Here is a 19,959-nt window from a genome sequence, read left to right on the forward strand (position 1 = left end):
CCTCCTGGAGCAAATACACTTTTTTGTGTTCCCTTTCACATTATTTTATCTGTGAAAAGAATACAAAATATGCTAACTTTAAAAGTGAGGGACAGTTTATGTATTTTGCGTGTACCACTGATTTACCTGTTTTTTTACAAAGGTATAATAATTAATTTTGTTTCATTTGTCAAACACTAAAATAAGCACCACACAGTATAAATTGGTATCAGGTAGTTGCTAATTGTGTTGAATTATTTGAAGTGAATGTCCTCTGTGTCACACCAGGTAAAAAAATACCACCTCCCTGAAATAGCCTAGGACTAGGACTATAAAATCCAGTGTTACCGGTACCCATGAATCTACTTGTCTAGTCAAGTCCTACACAGACAGACAGATGATTTGTGACTGTGCTGGAGAAAAAAATGCACTCAGACAAACAACAGGAAAACTGTCTGCAAAGATCCTTGAGCTGCTGCCTCCACCAGCCTGCCTGCAGCCTGTTTCTGCGGGAAACATACTGCCGCTACTCTTTGCCTGGCATTTTGCTGTGGCTATTCGTTTACCAGCACCTACTCCAGCAAAAAAGCAATAATATGCAGGTCTATCTAATTATTACAGGGGGCATGAGATCCATCAAGGCTCCTCAAAGTTGAGATTAGTCATGGCAACCTTGCATGCAGTACAGTGCTGCGAACAGTAATCATAGTCAGAGCGAAGGTTAGGCTTTGTGTACTCTCAGACTCTTTAAAGGACTACAAGCTGAATCATGTATCGATTACACTATTAAAATTGATTTTTATTTTTCTAATATACTGAAAGGCCCTTCACCAAGGCCTTGCAAGTCATCAATGAGGTATAGTATCTCTGCTAGATCATTATTAATAATATTTTTGATTGTAATCACGAAGAAGCCATTATTGAAAAACATTTTCATAACAGCGACCAATGTAAAATTATAATTAGGTGCATACGTTTCACGGTATTACTCTCTCCACTGTTTGATTCACTATCTGGGCTTGGGCTTAAGTTTTGCAAATAGATGTTTCAACAGAGCTTTCAGTAGTAGGACTATTGAAATGCCAATGTGTGTGTGTGCAAGGACCAGAGTGTCTGGCCATAGAAAGTGTCCCATCAAGTGGGACTGATAATCTGTTCTCTCCGGAAATGTACAAGTAAATAAGAGTAAAGAAATAGTTTAAAGTATTTTGGTGGCTGTTTACCAATATACAGATAAACTCAGCAAAAAAAGAAACTCTCACTGTCAACTGCGTTTATTTTCAGCAAACTTAATGTGTAAATATATGTATGAACATAAGATTCAAGAACAGACATAAACTGAACAGGTTCCACAGACATGTGACTAACAGAAATTGAATAATGTGTCCCTGAACAAAGGGGTGGTCAAAATCAGAAGTAACAGTAAGTATCTGGTGTGGCCACCAGCTGCATCTCCTCCTCACAGACTACACCAGATTTTCCAGTGAGATGTTACCCCACTCTTCCACCAAGTTCCCAGACATTTCTGGGGGTGGAATGGCCCTAGCCCTCACCCTCCGATCCAACAGGTCCCAGACGTGCTCAATTGGATTGAGATCCGGGCTCGTCGCTGGCCATGGCAGAACACTGACATTCCTGTCTTGCAGGAAATCACGCACAGAATGAGCATTATGGGTGGTGGCATTGTGGGTAACACATGAGGGAAGGAGGATGTCTTCCCTGTAACACACAGCGTTGAGATTGCCGGCTGTGACACACCGCCCCAGACCATGACGGACCCTCCACCTCCAAATTGATCCCGCTCCAGAGTACAGGCCTCGGTGTCACGCTCATTCCTTCGATGAAAAACGTGAATCCAACCAAAACCGCGACTCGTCAGTGGAGAGCACTTTTTGCCAGTCCTGTCTGGTACAGCAACAGTAGGTTTGTGCCCATAGGCGACGTTGTTGCCGGTGATGTCTGGTGATGACCTGCCTTACAACAGGCCTACAAGCCCTCAGTCCAGCCTCTCTCAGCCTATTGCGGACAGTCAGAGCACTGATGGAGGGATTGTGCGTTCCTGGTGTAACTCTGGCAGTTGTTGTTGCCAACCTGTACCTGTCCCGCAGGTGTGATGTTCGGATGTACCGATCCTGTGCAGGTGTTGTTACACATGGTCTGCCACTGCGAGGGCGATCAGCTGTCTGTCCTGTCTCCCTGTAGCGCTGTCTTAGGCGTCTCACAGTACGGACATGGCAATTTATTGCCCTGGCCACATCTGCAGTCAGCATGCCTAAGGATGAGCAGGGACCCTGGGCATCTTTCTTTTAGTGTTTTTCAGAGTCAGTAGAAAGGCCTCTTTAGTGTCCTTAGTTTTCATAACTGTGACATTAGTTTGTGGATAAAATAGCAAAATCCACTAATTTGAAGGGAGTCCACAAACACCGCACATACAAAGGTACAGTATGTTTAGTCTTGGGGGCAGGGGGCTTATGAAGTGGGCAGAATACACTCACTGGATAGTTTATTAGGTACACCAGGCTGTTCACAAAAATGGATAGCTCCTACAGACAGTCAGTCACGTGGCCATGGCTTGCTATATAAAGTTACTGTTCGATTGGACATTAGAATAGGCAAAACGAGTGACCTAAGCGACTTTAAGCATGTATTGATCATTGGTGCCAGGCTCACTGCATCCAGTATCTCAGAAACAGCTGCCATCCTGGGCTTTTCATGTACATCTGTGTCTAGGGTTTACAGAGAATGGTTAGACAAACAAAAAAACAACCAGTCAGCGGCAGTCCTGCGGGCTAAAATAGCTTGTTGATCAGAGAGGTCGAAGGAGAACGGCAAGAATCGTGCAAGCTAACAGGCAGGCCACAAACAGACAAATAACGGCGCAGTACAACAGTGGTGTGCAACGCACAACTCGTCGATCCTTGTTACGGATGGGATATTGCAGCAGACGACCACATCGGGTTCCCCTCTTAAAAACAAGAAGCAGCAACTCTAGTGGGCCGCCCGATCACCAACGCTGGGCAATTGAGGAGTGGAAACACATCGCCTGGAAACACATGACCGCGAGTTCAGTTTGAGAAAAATTTAAGAATCTATCACTGCTGTGGCTGGGAGCGAGATCCTTTTTATAGTGAGGAAACCAAGTAAGTTTGTAACAAAGTAAGTCGATGGTCAATCGCTCAGGTGGGACGAGTCATTTATAGCCTCCACTTCTTTGCCCAGGCTCTCTGATATGAAATACAGTGAGTGACAAATTCTTTGTATCAGGCCTGTCCCTCTTGGTAAGGCCTCTGATGTTCAGGGCTGAAATACACACCCTTGACATTTGCACAAAGGTCAGGTTTTGTGTTCATTTTATGATGCTCGCTTTCTAGACCCATGACAGCACAGCGACAGGGATTATTATGATAGTCTGGGATTTGCCATGTCAATAATTCTACCTTGCTTGTTTACAATATAGGCTTGGTGTTCATTAGCCCAATAATGGACTAAAGGAACCTAAAGTCAGTCATAGTCCAAGGTAGCTCTGCTAGATCATTATTAATAATATTTTATTACTAAAGGCAAATTGGATCTGGAAGCCAGAACAGTCAAATTCTCCATCTAAACGTGAATTGATTCTCAATTGCAGTACGGTTCTAGAAACTTAAGTTCATACCACATAAAAATAAATTCACAAATGCAAAATACACACTTACTGTAGACAGTTTTTTTTGTTGTTGAATTTTTACCCCTTTTTCTCCCCAATTTCATGGTGTCCAATTGTTGTAGTAGCTACTATCTTGTCTCATCGCTACAACTCCCGTACGGCTCAGGAGAGACGAAGGTTGAAAGTCATGCGTCCTCCAATACACAACCCAACCAGCCGTACTGCTTCTTAACACAGCGCGCATCCAACCCGGAAGCCAGCCGCACCAATGTGTCGGAGGGTACACCGTGCACCTGGCAACCTTGGTTAGCGGGCACTGCACCCGGCCCGCCACAGGAGTCGCTGGTGCGCGATGAGACATCCCTACCGACCAAGCCCTCCCCAAACAGTGACAACACGTTTGTGGCATCCGTTTTCCATTTAGACACAGGTGTTCGAAGATGCAGATAGCTAATTAGCACAGGTAGTCCACTCTGTCTTCTGTCTGTTTTCCGTAAACAAGCGCTGTAACATGGAAATATGTGGGAACCCTAACCCTATAAACGTGTATCAATTTAACCTTTTGTTTTGGGGAAATTATTTCTTGATGATATAAAAGATATGGTCCTTATGCTTCCAAAACCGTACCGCAAGAGACGCGTGTTAATGTTTAGACCGAGCATCGGAGCTCTTACCAAAACTCCACCATACAGAAGATCCCTTCGTCCAATGACTCTTATATGTAATGTAATGGAACTGAGAGTCATGATCAAGAGCCAGGTGTTCACCAGTCAAGAAGTTGTCTTTTCGGTGTGGCAACTTTCTGATCATTGGATAGGCCTTGGCCTGGTCAAACAAATTATAGTAAGATGTTTAATTGGTGCATGTGGTTGTGATAATCTTTTATGTGGACCTCAAGTAGGCCAACACAGGGATAGCCTCCATATCAGATTTGGAGAGCCTTGACACACAGGTCAAATAACAATTTTTGACATCTATTTCATACCTGATACACTTGCTTTTTCTGTTGATTTCAATGCTGCTGAATAGTCAAGTCATTGACAACGCATTACATTTTACATTTACATTTAAGTCATTTAGCAGACGCTCTTATCCAGAGCGACTTACAAATTGGTGCATTCACCTTACGCATGGCTGCTTCTCTCTAGTTATTCATGATGCAAGGTTCTTTGTAGCTCAGCCAGTCAGCAATTGCATGCAATGTCGAACAAGACCATCAGGGCCAGTATTGTGCAGAAAATGTCCCCCCTGCCAGAATTCTCCCCCCAATTCGCGTTATTCATTGCTGCGACTTGCTTGCTAGTTGAGATTTCTGCTCTTCACTCCGTTTTCAGTTTAGCCTACATTTCACTGATCTTAGTAGCAGAGAGCATTTTTGTCTGCAGTTTTCGGTTTGGCTATTTGTTTCAAGTGTATTAGTCTATAAATAAATCTCTTTGCCAAAATTTGTCATCTCTCCCATTTCTTAGTTGTTCTGAAATGTTTATTGCTTGCCTACATTTGACTCCCTCCTCTATGTTTAATATAACACACATATTAATTATTAATTTTGGTTGCCCATCCTGATGTGAAGTTTGTTCTATAGAAAGTATTTGACTCTAATGTGTGCCACAAAAGGTATTTGACTCTAGTGACGAAATTAAGGAAATTAGAAGGGGGGGAGGATTCGGCAAGGCCATTTTCTTGCCATGAATGTTGGCAGGAGGAGATTTTCGGCACAACACCGGCTCCAGGTATAAGTGACATAAGTGGTCGCTTCGGGCCTCAAGCCTCCTTTTTTTTGGGGGGGGGGGTGACTCAGTCGGGGTCTCAACTGACTGTTGACAGTGAACATAGTAGAATACACAAGGTGGAAGTTGAAAATTTGGTTGTGCATCAACAATTTTTGTATTTTTATGTCAGTGAAATGTGTTATAAAACTGCAACATTTTCTCCTCACCCCATAGAAAATGTGTAGAGTTGTAGGAAATTAATTGCAGGAAAATTAACCTCTGTTCTCTTGGCCCTCCCACCACAACAGGAGGGCAGCTCCCGCTCAGCCCAGTCCAAGCTCTTCTCTGTCCTGGTACCCCAATAATAGAACCAGCTTCCCCCTGAAGCTAGGACAGTAGAGTACAGGCCTATCTTCTGAAACCCTACCTCTTCAAAGAGTATGTTAAATATTCCTACAGCAGCTCCTCAATAATAAAATAAATAAATATTGAACTAACACTGTTCAATGTACTGTATACAGTATATGCCTTTCGTGAACTAACACTCACACTTGACTTTTTTCCCCCTTACTAGCTCTGACTTTGCTGAGAGCTACTTTGAGGAAAACTGTACTCACTATAACTGTGTTTTGTGGTTGTTTCACCTAGCTATTTAAGATTAATGCACTAACTGTAAGTCGCTCTGGATAAGAGCTTCTGCTAAATGACTAAAATGTACATGTGAAGCGCATTCTTCTCTTTGCCATCAAGAGGGGTGTCACTAAAATGTCTTGCCCGCATAGGGCCCAAAAAAAGCTACAGCCAGACCTGTAGCCCATTCTTTTTCAAACCTAGCAAAAAAGATTATGAAGTTATGGCCAGGTGCACATCACAAGACGTTACAGGCAAAAATGTTGAATTTACAATCCATGTCATCAAGCAAACACTTGACACAGGTGCGCCTCCTTGTTTATATCCAGACACAGGTGCAACGTGATTGGCTAGTTTCCAGCGCATCATGATATTACTGGTCCATGTTACAGTCAATCTTCCGGTAAGGCAGACCCAGTTTGTGTCACTATCAGGAAATAGACGTGCTTTCAATTCACACATTGTTAATGCAGATTATTCGTTAGTCAAGTGAAACCAGTAACTAAAATGGGTGCTGTAGTTCTGGTGCTATTTACAATCGGTGCTTTTATCAGTACAGTTAAATCTCTGGACAATGGTCTCGCGCTCAAGCCTACAATGGGTTGGCTGCATTGGGAGAGATTCATGTGCAATGTCGACTGTGACACGGACCCCAATAATTGCATCAGGTATGACATCTGGCTTCACCCTCAACTCTACACATACATTTAAATGTTCCAGACTCAATCAAACATAGAATGCAAGGGAAACACAATTGACAGGATGGGTATAATTTTGTGGCACGTTCCAACGGGAATCTGTTCCAAAAACTTCGTAAAGTAGGATGCCAACAAAAGCATACAAAGTAGCATGATCAATTCACCTAGCTAACTAGCTGCCGAATAGGCATCAACTCACCACGTAGCGTATTCTTAATGTTTGTCCATTGTCTACCAGAGTGAGGACAGACATGTTTCGAAATAAAGTCTTATTCTGCCGCTATACAACTATGTATGCGTTGTTTGTTGGCAGCCTTGTTATTTACGACGTTTTTGCAACAGATTCCTGTTTTAACGTTCCACAAAGTATAACCACCCTAATTGACACCACTAAACTAGCTTAGACCATTTTGATGACCGCTCAATTCAAACTCATAGCAAGGAAGTAGAGTAACAGTAGGCGGTAAGTGGGATGGTTCTACATTCATCAGCTATAAATGGCCTCACACGTTCACTGTTACTTCATTGACACATTGAAGCATAGTTAATATCACACTATGAACTGGCTAATAGTTTCCTCTGTCTTGTCCCTGATCTCTGTGCTGCTAGTGAGAATCTCTACATGCAGATGGCAGATGTGATGGTGACGGAAGGCTGGAAGGAGGCTGGCTACGAGTATGTCTGCATCGATGATTGTTGGCCCAGCCACCAACGTGACGCCAAGGGACGCCTTCAGGCAGACCCGAAGCGGTTCCCCAGAGGCATCAAGAAACTGGCCGACTATGTGAGTGTATAGGCTACAGACAGCTACAGACAGGTCGTGCTCATTAGGGCACACATGTAAAAAAAAATTATTTATTTATTTATGTATTTAATAATAATTTAATAATAATAATTTTCCATTGTAAAATTATTATTAAAACAATTATTTTTGGGCCATTTTATTTGGTTTCATGTCTACTGAACATGAACCAGTTGTTGAGGGACAACTTATATTATCCACATACAGTTGGTGATGCACTGCTTATGTCAGCTCTAACTCCAATGTTTTCTAGTTCCCAGTGCTTTTCTATCACACCCTCTGTCACTTTAACACAACAAACAGAAACATGTCCTTCCTTGAGTGATAACCTACCCAATGGGACTGTAAGGTTAGTTGGTTTACTAATTAGATCATCCACTTTGCTAAGAGTGACACATAACTATGAGCAAACAAAGGGAATATTGCCTTTACCATGGTGCTAAACTACCAAAGGTTTCAAAACCCTCTGAAGTGCCATGAAAATGTGGTTTGGTAATACAACATCACCATCTACTGGTTTCAACTGTAAGGGTCCACTTTGTTCATGGATTTTGGCCTACAGGACAAACCTTTTCTAAAAGCCTTATTGTAAGATTGCTATTTGTGAATTGGTTATACAGGTTCATTCCAAGGGTCTCAAGTTGGGGATCTATGCTGATTTGGGAACCTTTACATGTGGAGGCTTTCCAGGGAGCATGGGATACTACGACATCGACGCTCAGACCTTTGCTGATTGGGGTGTGGATCTGCTCAAATTTGATGGGTGCTACATGAAATGGACTTTACTGGGAGAAGGTGATTTATATATTAAATGTCATGCTACAAAACTACTAATTCAACAGCTCAAAAGTCTTTCAGATGAAATTACGTTTCATGAATTGAATAGAGAATAATTGATTGGTAACACCCGAAACCCTATAATTACTGCTGTGTGACCTTTTTCCCCCCAGGTTACACAAACATGTCAATAGCACTGAACCAAACTGGGAGAAGTATCCTGTACTCCTGTGAGTGGCCACTGTATGAGTGGCCACACCATCAGGTAAGAAAGAGTGAGGTGGTAAATGCCTTTATTCCTAGCATTTCTTCAGTTCGTTGGCTAATGAAAATGATAAATACACCTGAAACTGAATTGATTTCATCTTAGTCAGGAGGATTCATTCATGATTCATTTTGCATTGATTGTGTCCCACCATATCAATGATGTACTCACAGCCAGACTATGCTGCCATACGGAAGGCCTGTAACCACTGGCGCAACTTTGCGGATGTGTATGACTCCTGGGACAGTGTGAAGACCATCTTGGACTGGACTGCCGACCATCAGGATGTCATTGTCCCAGCGGCTGGGCCTGGGGGCTGGAATGACCCTGACATGGTACTGTGGCGGTTCTACTGTTCGCTATGGATAAGGGGTTGGGGCCAATTCATCCCATTGTTTTCTATGGGGAATGTTTAAGTGAACTTCCTCAATTGACCAATCCAATCCTGCTACTCAGTTAATGGCATTCAGTAAAACTAGTCTGAGTAATGATTGATCATCAACTCTTCACCTTACTCACACCAGATGTTCCTGCCATAACCCATGTACTTTGTCTGAATAGTATGTCTGATTGACATTGACAGTGTTCCTTCCTCAGCTGGTGATTGGAAACTTTGGCCTGAGTCATGCCCAACAGGAGTCTCAGATGGCATTGTGGGCCATCATGGCCTCCCCTCTGCTGATGTCCAATGACCTGAGAGACATCTGCCCCCGGTCCAAGCAGCTGCTGCAGAACACAAGGATCATCGCCATCAGTCAGGACCCACTGGGCAGGCAGGGCTATCGCACCGCCAAGGTAGTACACCTCTACTCTGTCACTCACTGGGGATATTTCATGGTAATGCACAATGGAGAATAGTGTTACCGCCACACATAAAACAAACAGGTCATAAGCAACTTCTGTTGTGCAGTACCAAATCCTACTTTAAATGTGACTACTCGGTGCTAATACAGTTCAATACAACACTGAACCAAAATAAAAATATATATAAACGCAACATTTTAAAGTGTTGGTTTCATGAGCTGAAATAAAAGATTCCAGAAATTGTCCATAAGCACAACGCTTATTTGTCTAAAATGTTGTGCCCAAATATGTTTACATCCCTATTAATGAGCATTTCTCCTTTGCCAAGATCCATCCTCCTGACAGGTGTGGCATATCAGTACACAGGTGCACCTTGTGCAGGGGACAATAAAAAGCCACTCTAAAATGTGCTGTTTTGTCACACAACACAATGCAACAGATATCTAAAGTTTTGAGGGAGGCTGCATTTGGCTGTCTCCCGGAATGTGCACCAGAGCTGTTGCCAGAGAATTGCATGTTCATTTCCCTACCATAAGCCTTCTCCAACATCGTTTTAGAGAATTTGGCAGTACATCCAACCGGCCTCCCAATCGCATACCGTGTGTAACCACACTAGCCCAAGACCTCCACATCCGGCTTCTTTACCTGGGAGATCGTCTGAGACCAGCCACGTCGTCTGAGACAGCTGATGAAACTGTTTTCACAAACAAAGAATTTCTGCATAAACTGTCAAACAGTCTCAGGGTAGCTCATCTGCGTGCTTGTTGTCCTCTTGACCACCTGAATGCAGATCGGCATCGTAAGCGACTATGTGGACAAATGCTCACCTTCGATGGCCACTGGCACGCTGGAGATGTGTGCTCTTCACGGATTAATCTCTGTTTCAACTGAGCAGACGGCGTGTATGGCGTTGTGTGGGAGAGCAGTTTGCTGATGTCAATGTTGTGAACAGAGTGCCCCATGGTGACAGTGGGGTTATAGTATGGGCAGGCGTAAGCTACTGACAATTATCGATGGCAATTTTAATGCATAGAGGCACCATGATGAGATCCTGAGAACCCTTGTGTCATTCATCCGCTGCCATCACCATGTTTCAGCATAATGTACAGCCCCATGTTGCAAGGCTTTGTACACAATTCCTAGAAGCTGATAATAGCCTGCATACTCACCGGACATGTCACCAATTGAGCATCTTTGGGATGCTCTGGTTTGATGTGTACGACAGCGTGTTTCAGTTTCCACCATTATCCAGCAACTTCGCACAGCCATTGAAGAGCAGTAGGACAACATTCCACAGGCCCTTATCAACAGCCTGATCAACTCTATGTGAAGGAGATGTGTTGTGCTGCATGAGGCAAATGGTGGTCACACCAGATACTGACTTTTAAGGGTATATGTGACCAACCGATGTGTATTTGTATTCCCAGTCATGTGAAATCCATAGATTAGGGCCCATTTTTTAAATTTGATTTCAATTGACTGATTTCCTTTTATATGAACTGTAACACAGTCAAATCTTTGCATGTTGTGTTTTATATTTTTATTCAGTGTAATGGTCAAATACCCTTATGCAGCTACACTATCACAGAGCCTAATCAAACTCAAAAAGCCTGAAACTCCAAAGAAATTACATCTAACATCATGCATTCACTATAAATTGCCAACTCTGAAACCATATTGCATTCATCTGTAGCCACATAAAATATTTACTTTCCCCAATGATCAACACCACCGATGCCGGTAACACATATAGCTGGGTTGGTTGTTTAACAACACAAGTCACGTGGCGAACTATGGGACAATACAGACGGGGTTGGCTTCGACTGTTGACATAAACTATATTGAGCCTGTGTTCATTGAAAACATGAATACATTTGCACAATTAACACTTGTGTCTCAAATACATTGTTAGTTGTTTAGTGAGTTTTTGCCATATTAACATAGATATGACATCGATTTGCTGCATGGTCGGTCAGCCAACCAACCCAGCTTGAGACCCTTCTCAGTGATCTCTTTGTATATACCCCACCTACTGGCCATATGCAAGACTGATCACTGATCATCATCTGTAGCTTATGTTGTGGTAGTTACAGTTGAAGTCGGAAGTTTACATGCACCTCGGTTGGAGTCATTAAAACTAGTTATTCAACCACTCCACAAATTTCTTTACATACACTAAGTTGGCTGTGCTTGGAAAATCTTCTGATAGGCTAATTAACATCATTTGAGTTAATTGGAGGTGTACTTGTATCAAGGCCTACCTTCAAACTCAGTGCCTCTTTGCTTGACGTCATGGGAAAAATCTAAAGAAATCAGCCAATACCTCAGGAAAAGAATTGTAGACCTCCACAAGTCTGGTTCATCCTTGGGAGCAATTTCCAAATGCCTGAAGGTACCACGTTCATCTGTACAAACAATAGTATGCAAGTATAAACACCATGGGACCACGCATCCGTCATACCGCTCAGGAAGGAGACTCGTTCTGTCTCCTAGAGATGAACGTACTTTGGTGCAAAAACTGCAAATCAGTCCCAGAACAACAGCAAAGGACCTTGTGAAGATGCTGGAGGAAACGGGTACAAAAGTATCTATATCCACAGTAAAATGAGTCCTATGTCGACATAACCTGAAAGGCCACTAAGCAAGGAAGAAGCCACTGTTCCAAAACCGCCAGGAAGATGGTTTGCAACTGCACATGGGGACAAAGATTGTACATTTTGGAGAAATGTCCTCTGGTCTGATGAAACAAAAATATAACTGTTTGGCCGTAATGACCATCATTATGTTTGGAGGTAAAAGGGGGAGGCTTGCAAGCCAAAGAACACCATCCCAACCGTGAAGTACAGGGGTGGCAGCATTATGTTGTGGGGGTGCTTTGCTGTAGGAGGGACTAGTGCACTTCACAAAATAGATGTCTTCATGAGGAGGAAAATTGTGGATATATTGAAGCAACATCTCAAGACATCAGTCAGGAAGTTAGCTTGGTCGCAAATGGTTTGTCCAAATGTACAATGACCCCAAGCATAGTTCCAAAGTTGTGGCAAAATGTCTTAAGGACAACAAAGTCAAGGTATTGGAGTGGCCGTCACCTAGCCCTGACCTCAATCCTATATCAAATGTGTGGGCAGAACTGAAAAAGCATGTGCTAGCAAGGCCTACAAACCTGACTTAGTTACCCCAGCTCTGTCAGGAGGAATGGGCCAAAATTCACCCAACTTATTGTGGGAAGCTTGTAGAAGGCTATCTGAAATGTTTGACCCACATTAAACAATTTAAAGGCAATGCTACCAAATACTAATTGAGTGTGTGTAAATTACTGACCCACTGGGAATGTGATGAAAGTTGAAATAAATCATTCTCTCTACTATTATTCTGACATTTCACATTAAAATAAAATGGTGATCGTAACTGACTTGAGCTGGAATTTTTACTAGGATTAAATGTCAGGAATTGTGTAAAACTGAGTTTAAATGTACTCCGCATTGCGTCGTGCCTAAGAACAGCCCTTAGCCATGCTATATTGGCCGTATATCACAAACCCCCAAGGTGCCTTATTGCTATAATAGACTGGTTACGAATGTAGTTAGAGCAGTAAAAATAAATGTTTTGCAATACCCGTGGTATACGATCTGATATACCACGGCTTTCAACCAATCAGCATTTAGGGCTCGAACCACCCAGTTAATAATCTGAAATCAGGCTGTTGAAACTAACCTGACTGTTGATTGACAGGTGGACAGTTTTGAGGTGTGGGAAAGACACCTGTCTGGTGGCCGGTTGGCTCTGGCAGTGATGAACAAGCAGGAGATCGGTGGACCCCGAGGCTTCCCCCTCACCCTGGCCACGCTGCCTAGCTGGAAGATCTGCCACCCCCAGTGTAATGTCACTCAGGTCCTGCCCAGCTACAAGGAGCTGGGGGTCCAGACCCTCCTCAGTAAACTTGTGGTGGTGGTCAACCCTTCTGGCACAGCACTGCTGACTGTCACCCCCATTTAAGTGTGACTTCAACACCCAATGGCAATTATGGAAGGACATGCCCAACGTGAACAGTTCCTTAGTATGGTGTAGCTAGCAGACAAGCTTATGGGCCCTGGCCCTCACCCAGTACTGATTTGAAATGCACAGGATTTATGAGCACTTTAATTCACAGCAAGTTACGTTGCTTATTATGATTATTCTAGATAGTGTGCTTATTTGCCAAAGAGCCATGTATATGCTCACCTTTGAATAGGTTATTTAGTTTGTGTGCTTCCCTTGAATTATTTGAGATGTTTCATTATTTTAAGTGTGGAATGTGTTAGTAAATGTCCATGTTTTGTATGCTAGTTGATCTGGTCACAAGATTTGCTGGATGGCAGACACCTGAATGTTCAGACATCAAAAATCAGTAGTACTGTAACAATTTTTCCTGATTTGAAATAACTGTTACCTTGTGACAATGTTTGGAAATGTTCACATTTAAAGTGGCAATCTGGAATTCAAACAACCAAAGCTATCAACCTGCCACTTTTTTGGTAAGCTTAGGGATGGGGCTGGAAAAACATTACCACTTAAATTTACGGTAACACTTCACAACCAGTGTTATAACATGGTCATAACCATGTCAATGTCATAACAGCTTACATAACTTGTCAAAATGGGATCAGAACATTGTCATGACCCATATTTACACCTGTTGTGAAATTGTTATGGCTGGTTATGACACTTGCATAAGTGTCAAAACCCACATTTACTCATGTTTTTCCCTGCCAAGAAGTCCTTTGTAATTCTTTAGTCACTTTTTTCTTCATATTTTAGAAAACACTTTGACCGTCACTTTTCCTTGACTAAAAAAATTGTTTTTAAAGTGTCTGACCATAATATATGCCCTTATGTCAAGAGGGTGTCTTTGTCCTGCATTCATCCCAGTCATCAGCAAGTGTTGGTCGGTGCATGTCTGACATCAATGTGTGTTCAATTGCAATTTAATTTGGTCAATTTTAGAAAATGATAGTATATACTATTGACAAGTAGGCTATATGGTGTAATGGAATGTTTTGCCTTGTGTGGTAGGTGTCATAACCATCCAAAAAATAACTTCTGTAGTTGTCTTAACCAGCCATAAAATAATGTAATGTATCAAACTTATGATGCTGGGTGTCCACAAATTTCCACAGGCAAGGACTGATATCGAAATGATTGTTTTAAAGCTTTCTTGGCTCTACCCTAGTTAGCATTGGCTGGCAAAACTGCCAACTTCCTTCAAACTACACAGGAAAAATGTGTATCCATGTGTTCATCTGACTCTGGTTAAGTAGAACAAGAGCTTTAATCCCAAAATCTCACCGTACCCCTTTAACCTTATTTTGGGGTTATCACTTCAATATACGTACACACACTAGATATGGAACCCCACCATTGTAAAAATATTTGAAGCTATAGAAATGCATTCATATTACATTTTTAAATGTGAGCTAAACAAGAATGTATACAAACATTCCTAAAGTATAATTTGATAATGTAAGGATAACAAATATTAAATACATGCAATTGTCCTTGAAACACTTAGTCCATTCATTCCTATGGAGGACTGCTCCTACTAGGGAGTGCCAATATGGCAGATCAGTGTCTTCAAAGCCTCAATGGCCAATACATAGCGTCAGCATTCTAGGGTTTATATACATCATTCGGTTCTGATGGGGTGAGACTGTTGTACTAAACCCATGAGGATACGATTCAGGCATGGTTATTTGCTAGTGTGTTTATACTGATGTGTTTCAACCACTCTTGGAAAGGTTAAGTTGTACATTCTGGAATGGCCAATTACATCTTCATATCCACCAACTAATTGCCATCACTCTTGCAATTACCACCAAGGTACAGTTAAGGAGAGATGAGACATCTGGTACAATTTTAATACATTTATTGGGGGGGGAAATAAGTCCATCCAATAGATTGACCCACAGCCTAGAACTGGATGACCTGGCCCTGAAAGGAGACAATAAAAACAAGGTTATAAGGCAGCTCAGATATTCAACCAGCACATTGAAACTATTCACCTTTCCACAATGAAAAATACAAAACACCCCTTCTGAATCCAATCACATCGACAATTTGTTAACATTCATTAGGGCATATCTAAAATTCAAACAATTCAATAGCCGCACACGTTTGGCCAGAGAGGGCCTTCAGACTGCTATTGTCAATTCCTCTCCAGGCTGTCTAACAACCCCCGAGTTCAGAGGAAGCATGCATTTTTGTAATTGACTAAATGTTCTATAGAGCAACGATTTAAAGTGGAAGAGCTCCAAGGTGTATCAAGGATAGTTGAACATTGTCAAATGTCACCGATAACACTAAACGTCATTTAGATGTCCAGAAACCATAGACCCCTCAAAGGCAACTCTGGACCTTGAAGCCAGTTCCACTACATGTTTACATTGTTCCCTTCGAACCAAGGATAGCTTTAGACCTGAGGCACCAGGTGGGTGCAATTAATGATCAGGCAGGGCATAAAAAACAGCAGGCTCTGGACCTTGTAGGGTAAGAGTTGAATACCCCTGTTATAGTACATTCAGACCCATTTAGTTTATTCTTATTCTAAAATGGATTAATATTGAAATATCACGTTACCATAAGTATGCAGACCCAGACCCTTACTTTCCAAATGCACTGTACATACACACATTGCTTTTCATGACTGTGGAACAAATAAACACGGGCCAGGAACATCTGTGTTGCACTACATGGCTCGAGTTTGTGCTTACCTTTCTCTTCTTGTCACCTCCCAGCTCAAAGTGCTTGCATCTCTTGATGGGCACCATTCTCTTGGCCCTGCAGTTGGGCTCCACACACTCCAGCCTCAACACGATCTTCTTTGTGGTCTTGGCCTGAGGAGAGAATAGAATGTTACCACAGTCCAGGATCCATGCACACATGACACAAGGCAGCGGCATACTGATGATCTACCCCTCTCTTGAAGTGTGTTCTCGTTCACTCCCCTTCATGCATTAAATGACTAGAGGAAGTTTCCACCCATTCCTTTCTAATCCATGAGGGGGCGTTTGAGGGCAAAATATGGAAAAGGGGTGGACAATCAGAGCGTTGCCTGTGTTTCTCAATTTCAGAGCTTAAAATTCTACCCCTTAACACCTTTTCATTTTCTGGAGTGTAAAAAGATTGTCAATACTGTATTTTATGTAGGTGCAGAAGTAAAGGAGAAATAAAGTGTTCATTAATCAAGTTGTCTGAGGTTTACCTATAACCTTGCCACGGAAGAGACACAGCAGGGCCTCAAACCATCTCAGTTTTCTCTAGCAGACACCTTAGGAAAGGACAAAGCCACTACAGGCCAAGCCTCGCTGACAATGGCCTGCACAAATAGTACACATTTGTAAGGTATATCAGTGGTTCAACTCCTTTCCTTGAGTAATCAACAGTACATGTACAGTTGAAGTCGAAGTTTACATACACCTTAGCCAAATACATTTAAACTCAATTTCACAATTCCTGACATTTAATCCTAAAACAATTCCCTGTCTTAGGTCAGTCAGGATCACCACTTTATTTTTAAAATGTGAAATGTCAGAATAATAATAGAGAGAACTATTTATTTCAGCTGTCATCACATTCCCAGTGGGTCAGAAGTTACATAAACTCAATTAGTATTTTGTAGCATTGCCTTTAAATCATTTAACTTGGGTCAAACGTTTCAGGTAGCCTTCCACAAGCTTCCCACAATAAGTTGGATGAATTTTGGCCCATTCCTCCTGACAGAGCTGGTGTAACTGAGTCGGGTCAGGCCTCCTTGCCTGCACACGCTTTTTCAGGTTCTGCCCACAAATTTTCTATAGGATTGAGGTCAGGGCTTTGTGATAGCTACTCCAATACCTTGACTTTGTTGTCCCTTAAGCCATTTTGCCACAATTTAGGAAGTATGCTTGGGAAGATTTGGAAGACCCATTTGCCACCAAGCTTCAACTTCATGACTGATGTCTTGAGATGTTGCCTCAATATATCCACATATTTTTCTTCCTCATGATGCCATCTATTTTGTGAAGTGTACCAGTTCCTCTTGCAGCAAAGCATGCCCACAACATGATGCTGCCACCCCCGTGCTTCACGGTTGGGATGGTGTTCTTGGCCTTGCAAGCCTCCCCCTTTTTCCTCCAAACATAACGATGTTCATTACGGCCAAACAGTTATATTTTTGTTTCATCAGACCAGAGGACATTTCTCCAAAAAGTACGGTCTTTGTCCCCATGTGCAGTTGCAAACCGTAGTCTGGCTTTTTTAATGGCGGTTTTGGAGCATTGGCTTCTTCCTTGCTGAGTGGCCTTTCAGGTTATGTCGATATAGGACTCGTTTTACTGTGGATATAGATATTTTTTACCTGTTTCCTACAACATCTTCACAAGGTCCTTTGCTGTTGTTCTGGGATTGATTTTCACCTTTCGCAGGAAAGTATGTTAATCTCGAGGAGACAGAACACGTCTTCTTCCTGAGCGGTATGACGGCTACATGGTCCCATGGTGTTTATACTTGCAAACTATTGTTTGTACAGATGAACGTGGTACCTTCAGTCGTTTGGAAATTGCTCCCAAGGATGAACCAAACTTGTGGTCTACAAAAAAAAAAAATCCTGAGGTCTTGGCTGATTTCTTTACAAGCTGTTTCAAGACACAGTCAACTTAGTGTATGTAAAACTTCTGACCCACTGAAATTGTGATAAGTGAAATAATCTGTCTGTAAACAATTGTTGGAAAAATGACTTGTGTCATGCACAAAGTAGATGTCCTAACCGACTTGGCAAAACTATAGTCTGTTAACAAGAAATGTGTAAAGTGGTTGAAAAACAAGTTTTAATGACTCCAAGCTAAGTGTATGTAATCTTCTGACTTCAACTGTATGTTGCCCCAGACCCCCAGGACTACTTAACTGTACTGTTTGGGTTCCTCAAGGATAGAAGTATACCACTGATATAAGATACCTTTTGGTAACGTATCCAGTACACACAAAGCTTTGCAAGCTTACCTTTTTGCGGAAAATAGGCTTGGTCTGTCCACCGTAACCGGACTGCTTTCTGTCATATCTCCTCTTACCTAAAACACAGATCGTACATCATTTATTTCATTTGTAACACATAGCAGTCCATACTACGTCATATGTTCATCGCATCTGCCAATGCTCATATTGAGACAGAAACTCACCCTGTGCGTAGAGGGAATCCTTTCCCTTCTTGTACTGGGTAACTTTGTGAAGCTGGTGTCTCTTGCACTTCTTGCAGTAGGTCCTGCGTGTCTTCGGCACGTTCACCTGAATCACAGATTTCGAATGTATAATGACAAAGTGCTGCAGTCTGGTACATTTTAAGTACCTCTTTATTCAAATTGAGTCTCTGGGCTTCACAGCAAATATCCAGCATGGGGGTCAGGTCACTACCATTCAACCTAGGGGGCTACTAGCCGAGGAACACTAACTCCCTTCACATATCGAGGAAGAGTGGAGTTATTTCCCTGAATCACCAGCAGTCGATATCTGTAAAAATGTCAATTCTGAAAACGCTTACCAGAACCTATATTTGTACTATACAACTGCGTCCTTTCCACGTGGTGCTGAAATTCATACTTTTAATTTTAAAAAACAGCTTTTAATACAAGCAGCTTTTTCCTACATTATTTTATATACAACACCAGAAAATCTGCTCCAAGTGATTTTAATTGTGGAAATATGTTCCAAAGTATTCCCACGCATAACAGAGACATACAGTATGTGATTGTATACAAATGTAAGTAAGGTTTATAATTATTATGTTTTATTATATTAAGCTTCTTAAGGTCAATTTGCAGTTGACAAATTATTGGTAATTATGTTCTGGCCCTCCGACCATCCGCTCAAGAAAAAAAATCAATCGCGCAGCTGAATTTAGGTGATGATCACTGATACAAGATAGCTACTCAAGTCAAGTGTTTCTCAGGTAGGCCAAGAGCCTTTTCACCATCTATGTGGCATTTTTGTTCCAACGACTACATGTACATACGTTTAGTGTTGTTGACTCAAAAAGTTGTATAAACACCTCTACCAACAATCCATTTGCCAAAGGCTTTGGTGTGAGCAGCTAGCTCCATCGTTACACAACAGGATCTCCTTGATAGCACGCAACATTGGGCAGCACTACTTGGTAGTTATAAAGCGTTTGCTATGATTACAACTTTGAAAGGTATCTGGCAAGGATGCATTTATAAAATATTAACACCATTATATTGCCAAGTACACAGTAAGAATGGCAATTTCAATAAGAGACTGCCATTAACTAGCTAGGTAGTTAGCGATACAATCACCGTAGCCATTCGCTCGCGTTTTGTATATAGGCAACTTTTGCGGGGGGATATACAGATAAAATCATTAATAATGGCATATACATGTCCCTAACCATTGCATTCACACATTGGGTACTTTCAAATGTAACAAGTGAATGTATAGTTTGAAGATTACAGTTGATAGTTTTTTTAAAGTCTATTAGTGATTGAGTTTCATACCATGACGACAATCCGATCCAGACGAAAAGAGGAAGGTTGACGCCGGAAGCACTTTTTCATAAAGAACGTTGGATACCAATGGGTCCTAATTTTGAACACTGCCACCTTGTGTTTGAGTGTAGAATAGAA

The 19,959-nt window shown here is 42.0% G+C and overlaps 2 protein-coding genes and 1 non-coding gene across 3 annotated transcripts; 1 reads left to right on the plus strand and 2 right to left on the minus strand.

Moving 5' to 3' along the window:
- The first annotated feature begins 6,371 nt into the window (after positions 1–6,371).
- gla (galactosidase, alpha) lies at positions 6,372–16,534 on the plus strand. The gene is made up of 7 exons (XM_046295883.1): positions 6,372–6,635; positions 7,275–7,449; positions 8,088–8,262; positions 8,418–8,509; positions 8,683–8,844; positions 9,107–9,304; positions 13,046–16,534. The coding sequence occupies exons 1-7, from the start codon at positions 6,475–6,477 to the stop codon at positions 13,307–13,309; spliced, it is 1,227 nt and encodes a 408-aa protein (XP_046151839.1). The 5' UTR covers positions 6,372–6,474; the 3' UTR covers positions 13,310–16,534.
- LOC123993577 (60S ribosomal protein L36a-like) lies at positions 15,199–19,905 on the minus strand. The gene is made up of 5 exons (XM_046295884.1): positions 19,831–19,905; positions 18,502–18,607; positions 18,326–18,393; positions 16,060–16,182; positions 15,199–15,280 (listed from the first exon to the last, which is right to left on the minus strand). The coding sequence occupies exons 1-5, from the start codon at positions 19,888–19,890 to the stop codon at positions 15,260–15,262; spliced, it is 378 nt and encodes a 125-aa protein (XP_046151840.1). The 5' UTR covers positions 19,891–19,905; the 3' UTR covers positions 15,199–15,259.
- Positions 16,534–16,670, minus strand: LOC123994283. Its single transcript, XR_006831627.1, has one exon. It is a non-coding gene; the product is annotated as a small nucleolar RNA SNORA9 (small nucleolar RNA).
- Positions 19,906–19,959: the final 54 nt, after the last annotated feature.

The sequence above is a fragment of the Oncorhynchus gorbuscha genome, linkage group LG13 (genome assembly GCF_021184085.1).
Source record: "Oncorhynchus gorbuscha isolate QuinsamMale2020 ecotype Even-year linkage group LG13, OgorEven_v1.0, whole genome shotgun sequence".
NCBI classification, from domain to species: Eukaryota; Metazoa; Chordata; class Actinopteri; order Salmoniformes; family Salmonidae; genus Oncorhynchus; species Oncorhynchus gorbuscha.